The following is a 15,416-nucleotide window of genomic DNA, read 5'->3' as shown; positions in this document are numbered from 1 at the left end:
CTTCATCCTTCCATCATTCCATTTACCTGTTAACCCATCCATCCATCCATCCAACCATTCATCCATCCATCCATCAAACCATCCATCCATCCATCCACCTGTTAACCCATCCATCCATTTACCATCCTTCCATCCATCATCCATTCATCCAGCCATCCTTCATCCTTCCATCCTTCATCTAACTATTCATCCATCCATCCATCCATCCATCCTTTACCTGTCCACTCATCCATCCATCCATCCATCCATCCATCCATCAATCATCCATCCAACATGAATCCATCCATCCATCCATCCATCCACCCATTAACATATCAGTCCATCCATCCATTCAACCTTCCATCCACCCATTAACCCATCCATTCATCCATTCACCATCCATCCATCATCCACCTATTAACCCATCCATCCATTGATTAGCCATCTGTTAGCCATCCATCCAGCCATCATCCACCTGTTAACACATCCATCCATCCATCCATCCATCCATCCATCCATCCATCCCTTTTCTGAGCTTATCCATGGCTGTCCAAACCTCATGACAAAAGATGAGGTTTGGAACATAGAGATACTGGAAAATGGAGAGCTTTGCCTTTTCACAACCAAGTGATTTAAAAGCCCCACTACATCTCCTTAAGTCAGTTGTGAATAGCTAAAAAAAACTTCCCATCTTAAAGGGCTTGGCACTACATTCTTTTTTTTTTTTTTTTTGACAAATGCATGTCTCCTACATATCTGAAGAAACCTGTGAGGCTAGACCTTTAAACAAAACTTAAAAGATAGAATGCCACATTCTCAATAAAGACGAACTAGGAAACATCTGTTTCTGCAAAAATCTAACTGTATAAATCTAAGGAATAATGCAGCGTTCATCTTTAGTCTCCCCATGCCTGCAGCTTTCACGGTGCTCTGCCCTCAGGAGCTGCAGTCACTGCTCATGATGAGACTTGCCTCCAGCTCAGGCTCACTAATTGTAAAGAAGCTGAAGTTCTCCTCAGTGGTGCCAATTTCATGACTGACCACATGGAAACAGAAAAAGGGATTCAACATCCCTCTAATGATGCATTACTAGGAACCATTACAGAACGTGCTTAAGCCCATGAGGTCTTTACCCAGCTTGATTAATTAATATCTGATTGGGGTTGATTTTAAAATAGCTGGAGTTCAGTGAGGAGGCTCCTGATGAACAGTGGCAGCACAATCAAGTCAAAACACACAAAGTGAAGCAGGTCTGCCAGGTTAAACACAAACATTACAATAATCAATCAATACCTATTGATAAAGTGTGATGGTTTTTGTTCAGCTTTTCTCTCATTCTTTTCCTTCTGAATAATATTTTGCCTTTAGCTGCATGACTGCCTTTTTTTTTTTGAAGGATGTATTTTGTTACATTTTTATATTTTACTTGAGTCCAGTCCCTCTTTATGAAACAAACAATAAATAAAATAAAATAATAAATACAATAATTATGGTAAATATTACTTTTTATATATTTTATTTTGTGAAAAACACTAGAAATTGAATCCTAGCAGAATGTTTGATAGTATAGTTCTAAAATTAGATCAAAAATAGAAAATTAAATAAGATTTGTACTTAATATGAGCAAAATAATAATGTAAAAAAAAAAGTAGGTTAACAAAATAATATATATTTTTATCCTTCTATGAGTAATGTATTTTTGAAATTTTATGGTTTAAACTCCACAATTGTCTTTCCTTTTTCTATCTGTTGGTCCGAGCATCTTTAGCCCTCCTTCAGTTTTGAGATGCTACAATTCAACTGATAATTAACCAGAAAAAAATGCCTATTTTTTATTTTTTCTCAACGCTTCCATCATCCATGTTGTTTTTAACTTTCTTTCTGAGCAGCCCAAATATAAACATACACAGAAACACAGCTTTGTCAAACTTATTGTTTGAGGTGCAGAAGAAGAGCTTTAAGCCTTCTGCCAGTTTCTGTCACACATTCTGCTTTTTTAAATTGTCTTTCTCTTGCTGTCTACAAGACCTCTCTCCTCTATAAACCTAACATTCAAGCTTAATTCAAAAACACCAAAAGAACACAAAGAAACAGCAAAATAAAAATGTCACTGTCTAAAACACCTTTTATTAACCGTGTTCAGAGAATATCTATCTTTGGAACTCTGTCGTATCTTTTTCTTTTTAAACTGTTGAATGTTCACATGACATCTAAAAAAACCCCTAAGTGAATCATTCTGATGGGAACAAATCGAATCTGTCAGCACACTCTACAAAAATGCATCCATGTTGACCCACAAATAAAACAAAAGTCTGCAGAGAACTGCGGCACTTTAATCTCAGAATGACCTTGTGACCGTGCCCCTGAGGTGGGATCTGGCTCTTCTCTTCTCATAATCGTTCAGAGAATCATTATTTCAAAGAGTTGCATTCTATTTCCTGCTCTAAAGTTTTACCTCGAACCGTTATGAAGACGAATCACTCGACCTTATCAGAGCCCTTTGAAATAAAAATAGGTGTGCAAGTTGTGAAGCTCAGAAGAAGAAAACTTTACAACGTTCAGAAAATCTGCAAACAGCACTTGTAAATACGACGTGACAGGATGTGATGAATAGGAAGCGAATGGAATAGCAAGGACACAAAGATTAGGCAAAATATTAAATAAATAAACGTTTTGTGTAAGAGGTTACCAAAAAAAAAGTGTGCTGTATCACCAAGTGTGTCAATTAAGACAAAAATATAAATGGGTTTAAGGTCATCAACATTAGCATTAACAGATTTTGTAGAAAATATTTCAGTTGCAGTTGACAAGAAATTCCATAAGGGTATTTTTTTATTTACATATAGCTATAAATAAATAAATATGATCATTAATATCACATACACTGGAACATTATGGTATAAAAGCTATTGCCAAACACTGGCTAACAAGTTATATATACATAATCAGTGGCAGTATAATAAAATGAATCATTTTGAATCATATTATAGAAGAGTAATCTGTGGAGTTCCACAAGGTTGCGTTTTGGGCCCCAAGTTAATTTATATTCTGTTTAAATGACCTTTTTAGATTGTCAAATAAGTAGGACTGTATCCTGGTGCATGCTCAATAATCCAGGTAGAAAAATCTAAAAAAGATAAATTTGGTCCTCTGGACATTCAAAAAACAAAACATAGTAGGATTGTGTTACATATGCGGATGATACTAACATATTTGATTCAGGAAATAACATGGAATAATTAGCGTAACTGTAAAATGGGAACTGATATTATTGAAAAAAAAAAGGTTTGATATCAATAACATATTTTAAATGAAAGTCAAAGTTATTTTTTGTTTTCTGGGAATTCAAGAAATTTAAAGAAGAAAGATAATAAGCCTTTCACTTCTTTTTATTTCTTTTTTTGACATACAAAGTTTTTATTTATTTATTCATAAATGTATTTGAAAATGTTCTTTTTAATTGACCTAATAAACTGAATCATTGTTAGATAACATAAACTGGTAATATTCTGCATATTAATCATGCTGCTTATTGCAGACAAGCATCCGGGCATCAGTATAGAAAACCTTGAAAAACATAATTTCCAACCACAGCAATTATTTTGCAACATCATGTTTATTTTACAAATTGCACATTTGCTTTTATCCTTGAACCTTAAGTTTTGAATTGATGGGAAATGTGTGGGATGACTAGAAAGTCAGCAAAGCGTTCAATGTCCACATCATTATCTACGGTATAAATATACGACCCCAAAAAAATAAAATAAAATAAAAAGCATATCATTATGGCAGAGGGTGACTGTTGGTCATGATGTAGAGTTGTAAGTTTTGGCTCCACAATGACAGAAAGAAGTCAGAAAATGTAGATAGTCTCAAAAATCTACAGTTTCTAAAACTGACCTGACTGAAAAATGTTGGATTTTATACCTGGATTATTGAGCATGGACTTTGCTGTTTTCAACCAGTTTGACAAGACTGTCAACAACGAAGAGGGCCGGCAATGGAAGAGGGGGCGTACCAAAGAGACCATCTTATCACAAGCAGAACTGGTTTGTTCCACTTTGGAGTAAGCTGTTGGAGGAAGAATCAGTTTTGTTGTGTGTTTCCTTGACTGATGAAGCCTTCTGGACCGAAGGAGAAACGTTTCAGCCCCCCAAAAAAGAAACTGTCCAGATGACCTGACTGAAAAATGTTGGATTGCATACCTGGATTATTGAGCATGGACTTTGTTGTTGGTTTCTAAAACTATTGTGGAACTATTACTGTAGGTTCTGAACTGTGGATCTGTGTAAACGTATATGAGATCTTGTTTGTATGTCATTGTATAGAATCATACTCTAGTCATTTCATATTGAAATTAATTGTTTCCATTTTAATGTTACTTAGTCGTGGTCATTATGAGCTGAACTGATTCCAAATGTTATTCAGGTGTTCTTGAACACCAAATGATACTTTTTAATTGCTCCCTGTGGTTCATGAGATTTATGGCTGAGGGTACAGACAAACACATCAAGCATAAACACACACACACACACAAGGGCAAAAACATTATTGCACATTTGTTTTCTGCAACACGGGATAAATGTTTCAATAAAAAAAGATAAAAATACATAAACTGATCCAAAAAAATCTTGTCATTTTCCACAGATATTCATCCTTATCCTTTAAGATATAACTACCACATTGTACATTAAATTCACATACGTGCAAAAGTTTTCAATCAGAGGTTTTAAATGTCTGTCTGTATGTATGGATGGTTGCATGTATGTACATACATACATATAGGTCCATACGTAAGTACTAACACGTACATAGGTACGTACCTACATGTACGTAGGTATGCTGTATGCACCTACATACATAGCAACATGTTTCTGCTCATTTTGTGGAACCCCAAGGTGATCCCAGGCCAGAGAAGATACACAATCCCTCTAACGACTTCTGGGTCTTCCCCAGGGCCTCCTACCAGTTCCTCTGCAGAATCGCCACCTTAACGTGGTGGAGGGGGTTTGAGTACCACAGTGATCTTGCGGGGCTCTGTTGTCTGTGGCATTATCCTGGTAGGGTATCCCATGGCAACAAGCCTCAGGTGAGGGGGTCAGACTAAGAGTGATTCAAAACCCTGATGGCAGAACAACAGTCGCATCAGGGAACCTTGCCCAGAAAAGGGAAACCGGGGCACTTTCCTGGAGCCAGGCCTGGGGGGGAGCTCACCACTGAGTGCCTGGTGGTCGAACCCTGGCTCCTGGGGCTTGGACAGGCCAAGCCCGAAGAAAGGACAGGAAGCCACCACCTGCAAGGAACTCTGTCAAGGTCGGGCGCAATGGATGCCGGGCGGCAGGCGAGGGAGGGTCCCTGGCTGTGCTGATTCTTGATGGCATAGATTAGTTTTAAATGTCACAAAAAACTATAAAACATCAGTTTATCTTCAAGTACATTGGTTTATCTGAACACTTATATAGCCTATTGTTTTTTCCCCATAGTTTTAGTGTTGTTTTCCCAGATCTTACCATCTCCAACTAACTGCAGCAGAGCCAGGTCCAGCGGTCGTTTCCAGCGGGAGTTCTTGTGCAGAGCGATGCCGTATCCTGTAGTGGCAAACACTTTCCCGGAGCCAATTGTCATCACCTTTTACAATCAAACACATGCAGAACAAAAAAAGGAAAAACATCTCATAAATCCTTCCTGTAGCATTAACGCAGTTGTCTTTTTTAAATGTTTACATTCTTTAAAATCCCCAAGCTGACGAACGAGATGCTGTTTCAGAGGAAGTATTAATATAGATCTACATCAGCTGTGATAATTACTGGAGCTGCTGGGAGCTCAGGCCTCCCACAGACTTTATAAATCATCTCTGAGTAAGTGTTGTATTATTTCTCTGCATAAGGTACAACCTTATAAATAAATCAACATCAGCTCTGTCCAGAAATGACATTAGCCGACTAAAGACCCAAGGAACAAATGTATATGCTTTGGGTGTGTTTGATTTATTAAAGGCATTTTTGCTCGCTTGCTGTGCTCCCCACAAAAAATAATGCAGATAATTTGAGATGCTTATATTTTATGATATTTCTTCCATTGCAAAAGGACCTCGGCAACGGCTGACTTTATGTATGAGGGTGTCACTGTGCAGAGCTGTGAAATGGCAGACCTATTTCATACCTTGCAGCCCTCATCCTTCCTGGCCATATAGTTCAGCACCGCAGCGTCATAAATGAAGGCATCTAGTTTTCTGCAAGGGAGGAATGAAGGAGGAAAATTACATCCAGGAATTGGAAATCACTGCCCTGGAACTAAATGACAATAGAGGAAGTGAACAAAATGGCAGAAAAAAAATATCACAATGACAACAACTCTGTACATAGGAAAACTGATTTCGGGGGGGGGGGGGGGGTGTCTTTCTGCACACCGTTTTGCACCGACTGTAAAAAAAAATAAATGTGCAAGGTGATATTCATCATAACAGTGGCAGAGATGTCATTTCTGCTGCTACAATGGCTGCAAAGGAGCAGCACACAATACAGCATCAAGGGAGGCTGTGATTCAAATGAAAGGGGCTGAATGTCACTTTAGCACAGCGGGGACAAAATGCTCACAGTCACTGTAATCTAGATCTGCAGCTGCTTGCACAATTGTAATTTGTTGCATAGATGTGTGGAAATGTTGATCTTAGTCGTTATGGGTCATGTTCCTGATGACATCACATCAGAATTATAATACGGTGGCCCTGAGGTGTAAATGCATAACATTTGAAAAAAAAAAAATAGTATTATATTTCAAACAACGCAACAAAAACACAACAACATTTGAAAAAACGGAATTACATTAAGCCAAAGCAGAAGTGGCCAAAGCGGAAGTGACCGGAATCACATTTTAAAAAACAGAATCACATTTTAAAAAACAGAATCACATTTGAAAAACAGAATTAAATTTGAAAAAAACGGAATTACAGTAAGACAAAGCGAATATGGCCGAAGCGGAAACTGGTCATGACCCACAACAAAACAACCATCAACATCAACGAGGACCCTCATCAGTATGCATACCATGAGAACTGATCAACAGAGGATGTCATCTCCTCAGTGGTCCACACTGCACTCAACCACCTGGAGCAGAAAGACTCTTACGTCCGTATGCTTTTTGTGGACTTCACATCTGACTTCAACACCATGATCCTCCAAACCCTGATGGACAAATTATTCACACTAGGACTAAGCCCCTCCATTTGCAACTGGGTACTAGACTTCTTAGCAAACAGACCACAGTCAGTGAGGATCCACAACATCTTCTCCTCCACCATAACCCTCAGCACCGGCTCTCATCAGGGATGTGTGTTGAGCCCCCTCCTGTTTACTCTGCTCATGTATGATTGTGCAGCTACCCATCCAGGGTGTCAAATTGTAAAGTTTGCAGATGATACAGAGGTGGTGGGATGCATCACAAACAATGATGAGTCCAGCTACAGGTAAGAGGTGGAACACCTGGAGAGCTGGTGCAAAGAGATTAACCTTCACATCAATGTGAAGAAGACAAAAGAGATGATTGTGGACTTCAGAAGGAACAAAAACATCTACACCCCCCTGAACAAAAGAGGATCTGCAGTGGAAGTGGTCTCCAGCAACAAGTACTTAGGTGTACCCTTGAATGACAACCTCAGCAGGGGCAACAACACCACCAGCCTGATCAAGAAAGCTCATCAGAGACTCTACTTCCTCAGGCAACTGAGACGAGCTGGTCTGGGAAGCTCAGTCCTCACCTCCTTCTACAGGTGTGCAGTGGAGAGCATCATGTGCTCCAGCATCAACGTGTGGCATGGAGGCTGCACAGCTGCAGAAAGAAAAGCTTTGCAGAGAGTGGTGAAGGCTGCACAGAAATCTGTTGGAATCAGTCTCCCCACCATCACAGACATCTACACCTCCAGATGCAGGAAGAGGGCCACCTGCATCATGAAGGACCCCACTCACCCAGCACACACACTTTTTGCCCCGCTCCCCTCAGGAAGGAGGTTGAAGAGCATTAAGTGTAGAACCACCAAACTGAGGAACAGCTTCTACCCTGAGGCTGTTAGACTCATGAATCTCAATGAGAATAACCACTGTGAAAAATCACATCATGTTGCTGCTTATCTGTTTCATGTTGCTGCTGATCTGTTTCATGTTGCTACTGATCTTTTTTTTTAATGTTGATGTGTTCATGCGTGCACATCTGCTCACACAGACATGTTCATGTTTGTGCTGCTGTTTGACATAATATTTTTACGCTATTAGTGCTTGGTGTATTTTTAGTTGATGTTTTTCTTAGTTAATATCTTAGATGTTATCATTGCTTTTCTTTAACATTTTTATTGTTGGATGTAACTGGGACCCTGTGTACATAATTTCGCTCCACCACATGTACCGCATGTGCTGCGAACGACAATAAAGAATCCCTGACTCTGAAAAGACTCAAACAAATTTAGTGAAAATTAGCTAGAGAGATTATTTTTTGCTTTAGTCGCTCTTCATTGGCTTCCAGGAACATCCAGAATTTAATATCCCTTTTCACATAAAGCTCTTAATGGCTAAGTTTAATCTTTTTTTTTTTTAACCCGTCACTGAGCCAAGATCTCTCCATAGAGCAGTTTAATCTCAGACTGAAAGCTCGATTTTTGTTCCTAAACTTTGGAAAGAAAGGATGGGAATGTGGGTTTGGGGTAGAAACCATCGACCAACAAGCTTTAATGAAAAGTAATGTTTTAATTTCACATTGCATTTATTACAATTATATGCAAATAGAGTAAAAATATATATTTTTCTTGTTCTGATCAGACCTCTCTCCATGGTCTAGTTTAGGTGCTTCAGACTCCTGACATTAGACAATATTTTTCAGTCTTTTTCTGTCTATGCTTCAGTTTTGCTGCTTTACACACAATCACCTCTTCTTTACATCATCTCTCTGTTTAGGGGTTTTATTAGAACTTGGTTAGCGTGATATTACATTTTAATTAATAGAGAGTTTGGGTCTGCAAATATTCTCCAAACAGCCACAGACATTGTACAATTTCAACATTTTAGAAAATATTGTAACAAAAATAAATAAATAAATAAAGGAAAAACTAAAATGATCAAGTTATGTAATAAACAGCAATCAAACCTCTAGGCTTTGGACACTTAGTCATGCAAATGCAATAAGTCTCAAAGCAACAACTTTACTTTCTTAATATAAAAAGTTAAATATTAAACACATACATCTTCTACCTACAAATTAAACTGCAAAAAAATAAAAAAAGTTTAAATAACCTATTGTAGAGAAGAGGCAGGGCGTGAAAAGTGTGCACCCATAAAACATTAATTAAAACCATTCACAGAGCAATAAAATGTTGAATTTAGCATGGCAGCTCAGACTGATGATGTGTATCCGGAGAGATGATGATAAATTTGTCGCTACACCTGCTCCTCCACTTAGTTTCATTAATACTCACATTAAGGGACCTGGAAACTATAACCTAACTAACTGCATGTACAAGCAGAGAAACTCTACTGAAGGGTGGGAATCTGAAAGCAGATGGCCTTTTGTATTATTTGCATTTTTTATTTAACTTTGCTGCGTTATTGATTTATCCATTTTGGATTCATTTGGGATTGTGTTGCATGTTACCTTGCTGATCATTTATTGTGCATTTTTTTGAGGCTGCCACCCACGACACGGCCAGAGACACTGACGGCTCACGCAGGTGTTCCCCATCAGCCGTAATGACACGAAATCCAGGAATGGGGAAATTAAAAGAGCGGAACAATGAGCAGAAGCATGCAACGGCAGAGCCGCAACCACAGGCGCAACGGCAGACGCGTGCAACAACCGCCGAGGGGCGGGAGGAGCGGCGACCGGGGGGCGCAATGGCCGGGGACAAGCCGGTCAGCAGAGCAGCAGGTTTGCAGAAAGTGAAGGCACGGTGATTAAGAGCAGGGGTAAGGACACACACAAGAAACCAGCTAAGCTGGTCGGGCACGGTGGATCGTGCCCGGTTGGAGGGTGCAGTTATCCGGGTCTGGTGTTGAGGGCGGAGGACTGAGCGTTGGAGATCGCTGGAGGTCGAGGTCGCCACGGGACATCGGACTCAGGAGGAACAAGCGCCGGGAGAGGTCGAGGCCGTGGAGGGACGTCGTGCTTGGGCAGGAACGAGTGCTGGGAGATCACTGAAGGTCGAGACCGCCAAGGAACGCCATGCAACCAGAGGAAGGACCACACTCACTTTCAGCTAAGACTGTTTCTTTTCCCCTCAGACTGCTTTTGACCGTGATGCCCTTTTAATCTTCTTATTCGACAGAAGTTGGCTGGTTTTTAACAACTGGACTGCTGCAGCGTTTTCCATTTGTTGTATTAAATTACTGTAAACCTCTGTTTTGTGAAACACCGCTCACCCCTACAATAAGTGACCTAATTTTATTCCTAGTTAAGGTGACGTTGCTGATTAGTTTCATTTTTTTTTTCTGTCTGACTAAAATAAAAGTAGCACCACTCGGCAGCCGACATTCACATGCCAGGAGGGGTTTAGATGGGGGACGTGTGAACAAGAAAAGATAAGCGATGTGATAACGGGTGATTAGAGGGAGGAGAGAAGGAGCAAATGAGTCCATCAGTGATGATCAGGGGGTTGTTGTTTTCATTATATTCCACCTCAACTGTGGAATGAACTTCATTTTTTACATTATATTGACAGTATTATATTTAGTCTTGTCTATCTGGCAACCCTGCCTGGCATAGAAACTACAGCAGATTCAGCGACAGCATTACCTATTTAAACATGTGTTTTCACGCTGATAGACCATGTTGAGCAGTGGAAAAACTTTGTTTCCAGAGATTGTTCTCATGTGAACAGAGCCTTATAGGACTTTGAATAATCTGCAGCTTCCGTATGTTAGTCTGGAATGTGTGTGCATGTGTTTTCTTGGCCCATTAGGCATTTTAAACCCTAATCTGCATCAATAGACAGTTTCGCTCCTTCCAAAACACCACCCTCCCTTGTGACACTTCAAACACAATGAACTGGTGTATTTTTTATGGTAAGAGCTTTGTGCTCTGGTGCGTTTTTCCCCCACTGCACTGCGGTTTCTACAAGGATGTTTTATTTACAAGGTGCCTGTTGTCCTTAGTCATTTGTTTGCCTCCCTCCTCTTCCAGTTTGTGCAGTAGCAACGATCCTGATGGGACTTTGGAGGTTACAAGTGTTAGTTGAAGCTCCTCGGGCAATGCAGATCAATGCACTAACAGGCTGAGTCGGGCATAAGAGCTTCTGTAATGGAGCCGGGCACGGATGACGAAACTGCCTCCAGTCAAAGATAAAAAAGTAAACAATTCAAAGGGTAATATCTGTTGTAAATGCTATTGTTAATAAAATATATGGAGGCTTGTGAATTACAGAATAGTGGCAGAAAGCTACAGAAGGTGTTTTTAGACTCAAGTGAAGATGACAGTTGAAGTAAATCTGTTGTAATGAAATGTCTCGTTGGCGCAGTCAGTTTGTTGGTTGAAGCAACGTTTATGTATTTTTGTCATGACACGTGTGTTTCCCATCTGTTGTGTAATAATCTGCTTTTAAACTCAGACAAGACTGAGGTTTAAGTTTTTGGACCTGAGCATCTTTGGAATACATTTTTCAGTCTTTCTCTCTCCTTGGAGGACATTAATCTGTCCTCCAGCTCTAATGTTAAAAGTCTTGGTGTTATTTTTAATCAGGACGTGTCTTTTATCCCCCACATTAAAAACGTTACTAGAACCTCCTTCTTCCAACTGCGTAATATCACTAAAATTAGAAACATCTGATCTAAAGATGATGCAGAAAAACTGGTCCATGCATTTGTCACATCTAGACTGGGCTCTTGCAATGGTTTGTTATCCGGGTGTCCAAATACTTCTTTAAAAAGTCTCCAGTTGATCCAAAATGCTGCTGCCAGAGTCTTAACTGGATTTAGTGGGAGAGATCGTTTCTCTCCAGTTTTAGCTTCTCTCCATTGGCTCCCTGTCAAATCCAGAATTAAATTCAAAATCTTACTTCTAACCTACAAAGCTCTCAACAACCTAGCTCCATCTTATATTGGAGATCTTATTGTTCCATATGTTCCTAACAGAGCACTTCACTCAGACTGCAGGTTTACTTGCAGTTCCTAGAGTTTCTAAAATCAGAATGGGAGGAAGATCTTTCAGTTCTCAGGCTCCTCTCTTGTGGAACCAACTTCCAGTTTCTGTCCGTGAGGCTGACACATTGTCCAGTTTGAAGACTGGGCTTGACTTGGCTTGGTTTTCTGATCTATTCCTTATCCTATGCTGCTATAACCTTAGACTACTGGAGAACAAACTGACCTCATTTCATCAAACGAACAGTTACATATACATATAGTTTGTATTTGTAATTATTGTTTCTATCTTTTTGTCTTTCGTCCTAGAGAAAACCTGGTGGCCCCCATCCTGGACCTGTCATTGTGTGTTTGTTTTATCCTTCCAGTCCTCTTAAACCCAGCCGGTCGAATCAGATGGCTGCTTGTCCTGGGGCTGGTTCTACTAGAGGTTTCTTCCTCGTGAGGGTGTTTTTCCTTTCCACTGTTGCCTTTGTGCTCGCTTAGGATGAGGGACTGCAACAAAGTGAAAACTCAATGCAATCTGCTGGATCCTTAGATAAATAACGTTCTTACCCGATATACTGATGCGTGCTCAGGTTCTTAACTGAATTTTTATGTTTGTGAATGTTTCTGTTCAGTGTCCTGGGACAACTTCTTTTGTGATTTGGTGCTATATAAATAAACTGAATTGAATTGTTGTGTCACCTGGCTCCACTTTACCTTTCAGAACATGTCGGTCAGTGATGCTACTCAGCTCACTGAATTAAAAACACCAGAACTTCCTCACAAAATGTATCTCATGTCACTAGAAAAAGGTAGGATCAGTAAAAAAAAATAAAAGTTGATCTGCAACAACCAATAGGCCTTGTATGCAGTCAGCTCTAATGATTCTTTTTAATTATTTTTGTATTTTATTTATTTAACCTGACATTAAGTTTGCTTTTGGTAGAATGAATTGGTTTGTACAGTTGCTTCAAAGTAAGAAAGTCTCCAGTGCAGATTATAAATGCTCCTAACTTTACATGCACTGCAAAAAAACGATTCTCAAGAAAGTTAAAAATCCTTGTTCATAGACATATTTTTTTATTTTTTTGTCTAAAAATAAAACATATTCTTAAGATGCAACTTTTGCACAAGACAACTAAGCTCATTCTAAGAACATATGTCTATTTTTTTCTAGAGATATTTCAGCTCATCTTGAGTTTTACCAGTTACAGGGTGTGGCTATGGTTTGGTTGAAATTTCAGAATAAGAACAAGATTATTTTGCTTCTTTTTTTAAAAAAAAGTAAAGACATTTAAACAACTTCTCTAAGAAATGTGACATGTGTGTCAATAAAAATGCAAAAACTAAGAATGCTTCTGGTGCCTTGATTTAAGATAAAATCCCTTAATTTTTGTATGTTTTCTTCAACATATGGTTTTTGATAATTCTTATTCTCAGAGTTGAGATATAATTCTTAGTTCAATCAAGAAAAGAAAAAAAACAAGTCAGTTTTAAGAAAATTTGTCCTGTAATTTATTTATTTTAGTTTACGTGAAAACTTACATTTAGGTGCAAAATCCTAAAGTAAGCAAATCATTCTTGAAATCAGCTTGTTCAAGGATGCATAATGATTTTAGGTAAATATTTTCTACATATCAGTGTTTTTTCCTTGTTATAAGTGACATTTTCTTAAATGACGCATAAAACAATATTAAAATCAACTTAATCAAAGGGGCATAACAATCATTTGAAGAACATATTTCTTAAGGAAAGCAATCTTTGCCTTTAAGATGTGCAATTGTCTTTAATTCTGGACACTTATATTAATTTGTTAGTTTTAATAATTCTAGCCAAGCAACGTATTGGAAGGTTTTTTTGTTTTTTTTTCCCAAAAATAAGAAAACTTTATCACATTTAGGAATATTTGGCTTATTTCAAGTAGTGCTGGTTTTGCAGTGTGGAGCTTGCACGTTATTCACAGGTGTAACGCTCATACATGGTTGTGTGTCTCTGCAGTGAAGAGGTTTCATTTCACCCAGTAACAGCTGGGATCAGCTTCCAGCATCCACCTAGCCTGACCCCGAACAAGAGCAGGCGGGTGTGGAAAATGACTAAATAGCCAGTTCCGCTCTGGACACACCGAGCAGATGTTAATCGCACCAGTTAAAACAGCATGACCAGTCATTGTTTGCTAAATGAACAGCTGCTTCTGTGGACGTCCGTGATCGAGCTGATGTGCATAAATTGAATAAATGCTTTGGTCATGAACACATCTTAGCAACCACTCTAAATGTTGCTGTTGATTCAACTACATTTTCAATTTTATTCTATCATGTGTTTCTAGAAGTCGTCCACAACAAGAGGTTCACTTTGATCTGAAAACAAAAAAACAGTTCTTCCACACAACTTTGCAGTTTCATCTACTGCAGGTTTCTGTTTCCTGTTCCTTACCCAGTCTTAAGGTTGTCGATGGCCTCCTCCACGCCCTTCTGGTTGTTGCGAATCATGTACTGGTGCATGTTGGGATAGTTGGAGCGGATGTTCTCTTCGGTGCTGCCGTTCGGCACCGTACCAAAGCGCAGCGGTGGGTACTGCTCCGTCGGATGCTGAAACTGCACAAGGAGAACAGGTGGGCTGAGATTAAAGTGACAGATGGGAAGAGGGGAGTAAAAAAGAGAGAACCTAAAGAAGAAAGAGAGAGGGTGATAAAGGACTGCAGAGGTTCAGTCTTCAGTTCCTCCATTTCAAAGATGAGTCTAAATGTTACAGTTGTCTGAAGAGCTGAGGGAGAGTTTGTTCAAACACATGAGAATTCAAGTGTTCTAGAAGCAGGAGGCCGCTGGAGAATTGGACTGGAGAAAGACTGGAAAAGAACGGGCAGCAGAAAGAACCATCCATCCATCCATCCATCTATTTATCATCCATCCATCCATTTATCCATCCATCTAACCATCCATCCATCTCTTTATCATTCATCCATCCATCTATCCATCTCATTATCCATCCATCCATTAGTCCATCAATTTATTTATCCATCCATCCATCTCGTTATCCATCCATCTAGTTATCATCAATCCATCCATCCATCCATTTATCCATCTCTTCATACATCAATCCATTAGTCCATCAATTTATTTATTCATCCATACATACATACATATATCTCTTTATCCATCCATCCATCCATCAGTCTATCAATTTTGTTATCCATCCTTCCATCATCCTTCAATTTCTTTATCCATTTATCCATCCATCCATCCTTTCATTCATCAATTTATTTATCCATCCATCATCCATCCATTTATCCATACATCCATTTTTATCATCCATTCATCATATCTTTATCCATCCATCCAT

At 39.1% G+C, this 15,416-nt stretch overlaps 1 protein-coding gene across 1 annotated transcript in view; it reads right to left on the bottom strand.

The window, feature by feature from the left end:
• grin2da (glutamate receptor, ionotropic, N-methyl D-aspartate 2D, a) overlaps window positions 1–15,416 on the bottom strand; it is a 116,630-nt gene that overhangs the window by 30,899 nt on the left and 70,315 nt on the right. The window contains exons 9-11 of the mRNA XM_037693049.1: window positions 14,511–14,671; window positions 6,142–6,211; window positions 5,490–5,607 (exon numbers count right to left, since the gene is read on the bottom strand). Of these exons, the coding sequence (XP_037548977.1) occupies window positions 5,490–5,607; window positions 6,142–6,211; window positions 14,511–14,671 (349 nt within the window). The remainder of the gene's footprint in view (window positions 1–5,489; window positions 5,608–6,141; window positions 6,212–14,510; window positions 14,672–15,416) is intronic.

The sequence above is a fragment of the Nematolebias whitei genome, chromosome 19 (genome assembly GCF_014905685.2).
Source record: "Nematolebias whitei isolate Nwh7 chromosome 19, NemWhi1, whole genome shotgun sequence".
In the NCBI taxonomy this organism is placed as follows: domain Eukaryota; kingdom Metazoa; phylum Chordata; class Actinopteri; order Cyprinodontiformes; family Rivulidae; genus Nematolebias; species Nematolebias whitei.
This window is presented reverse-complemented; position numbering and strand designations above follow the sequence as displayed.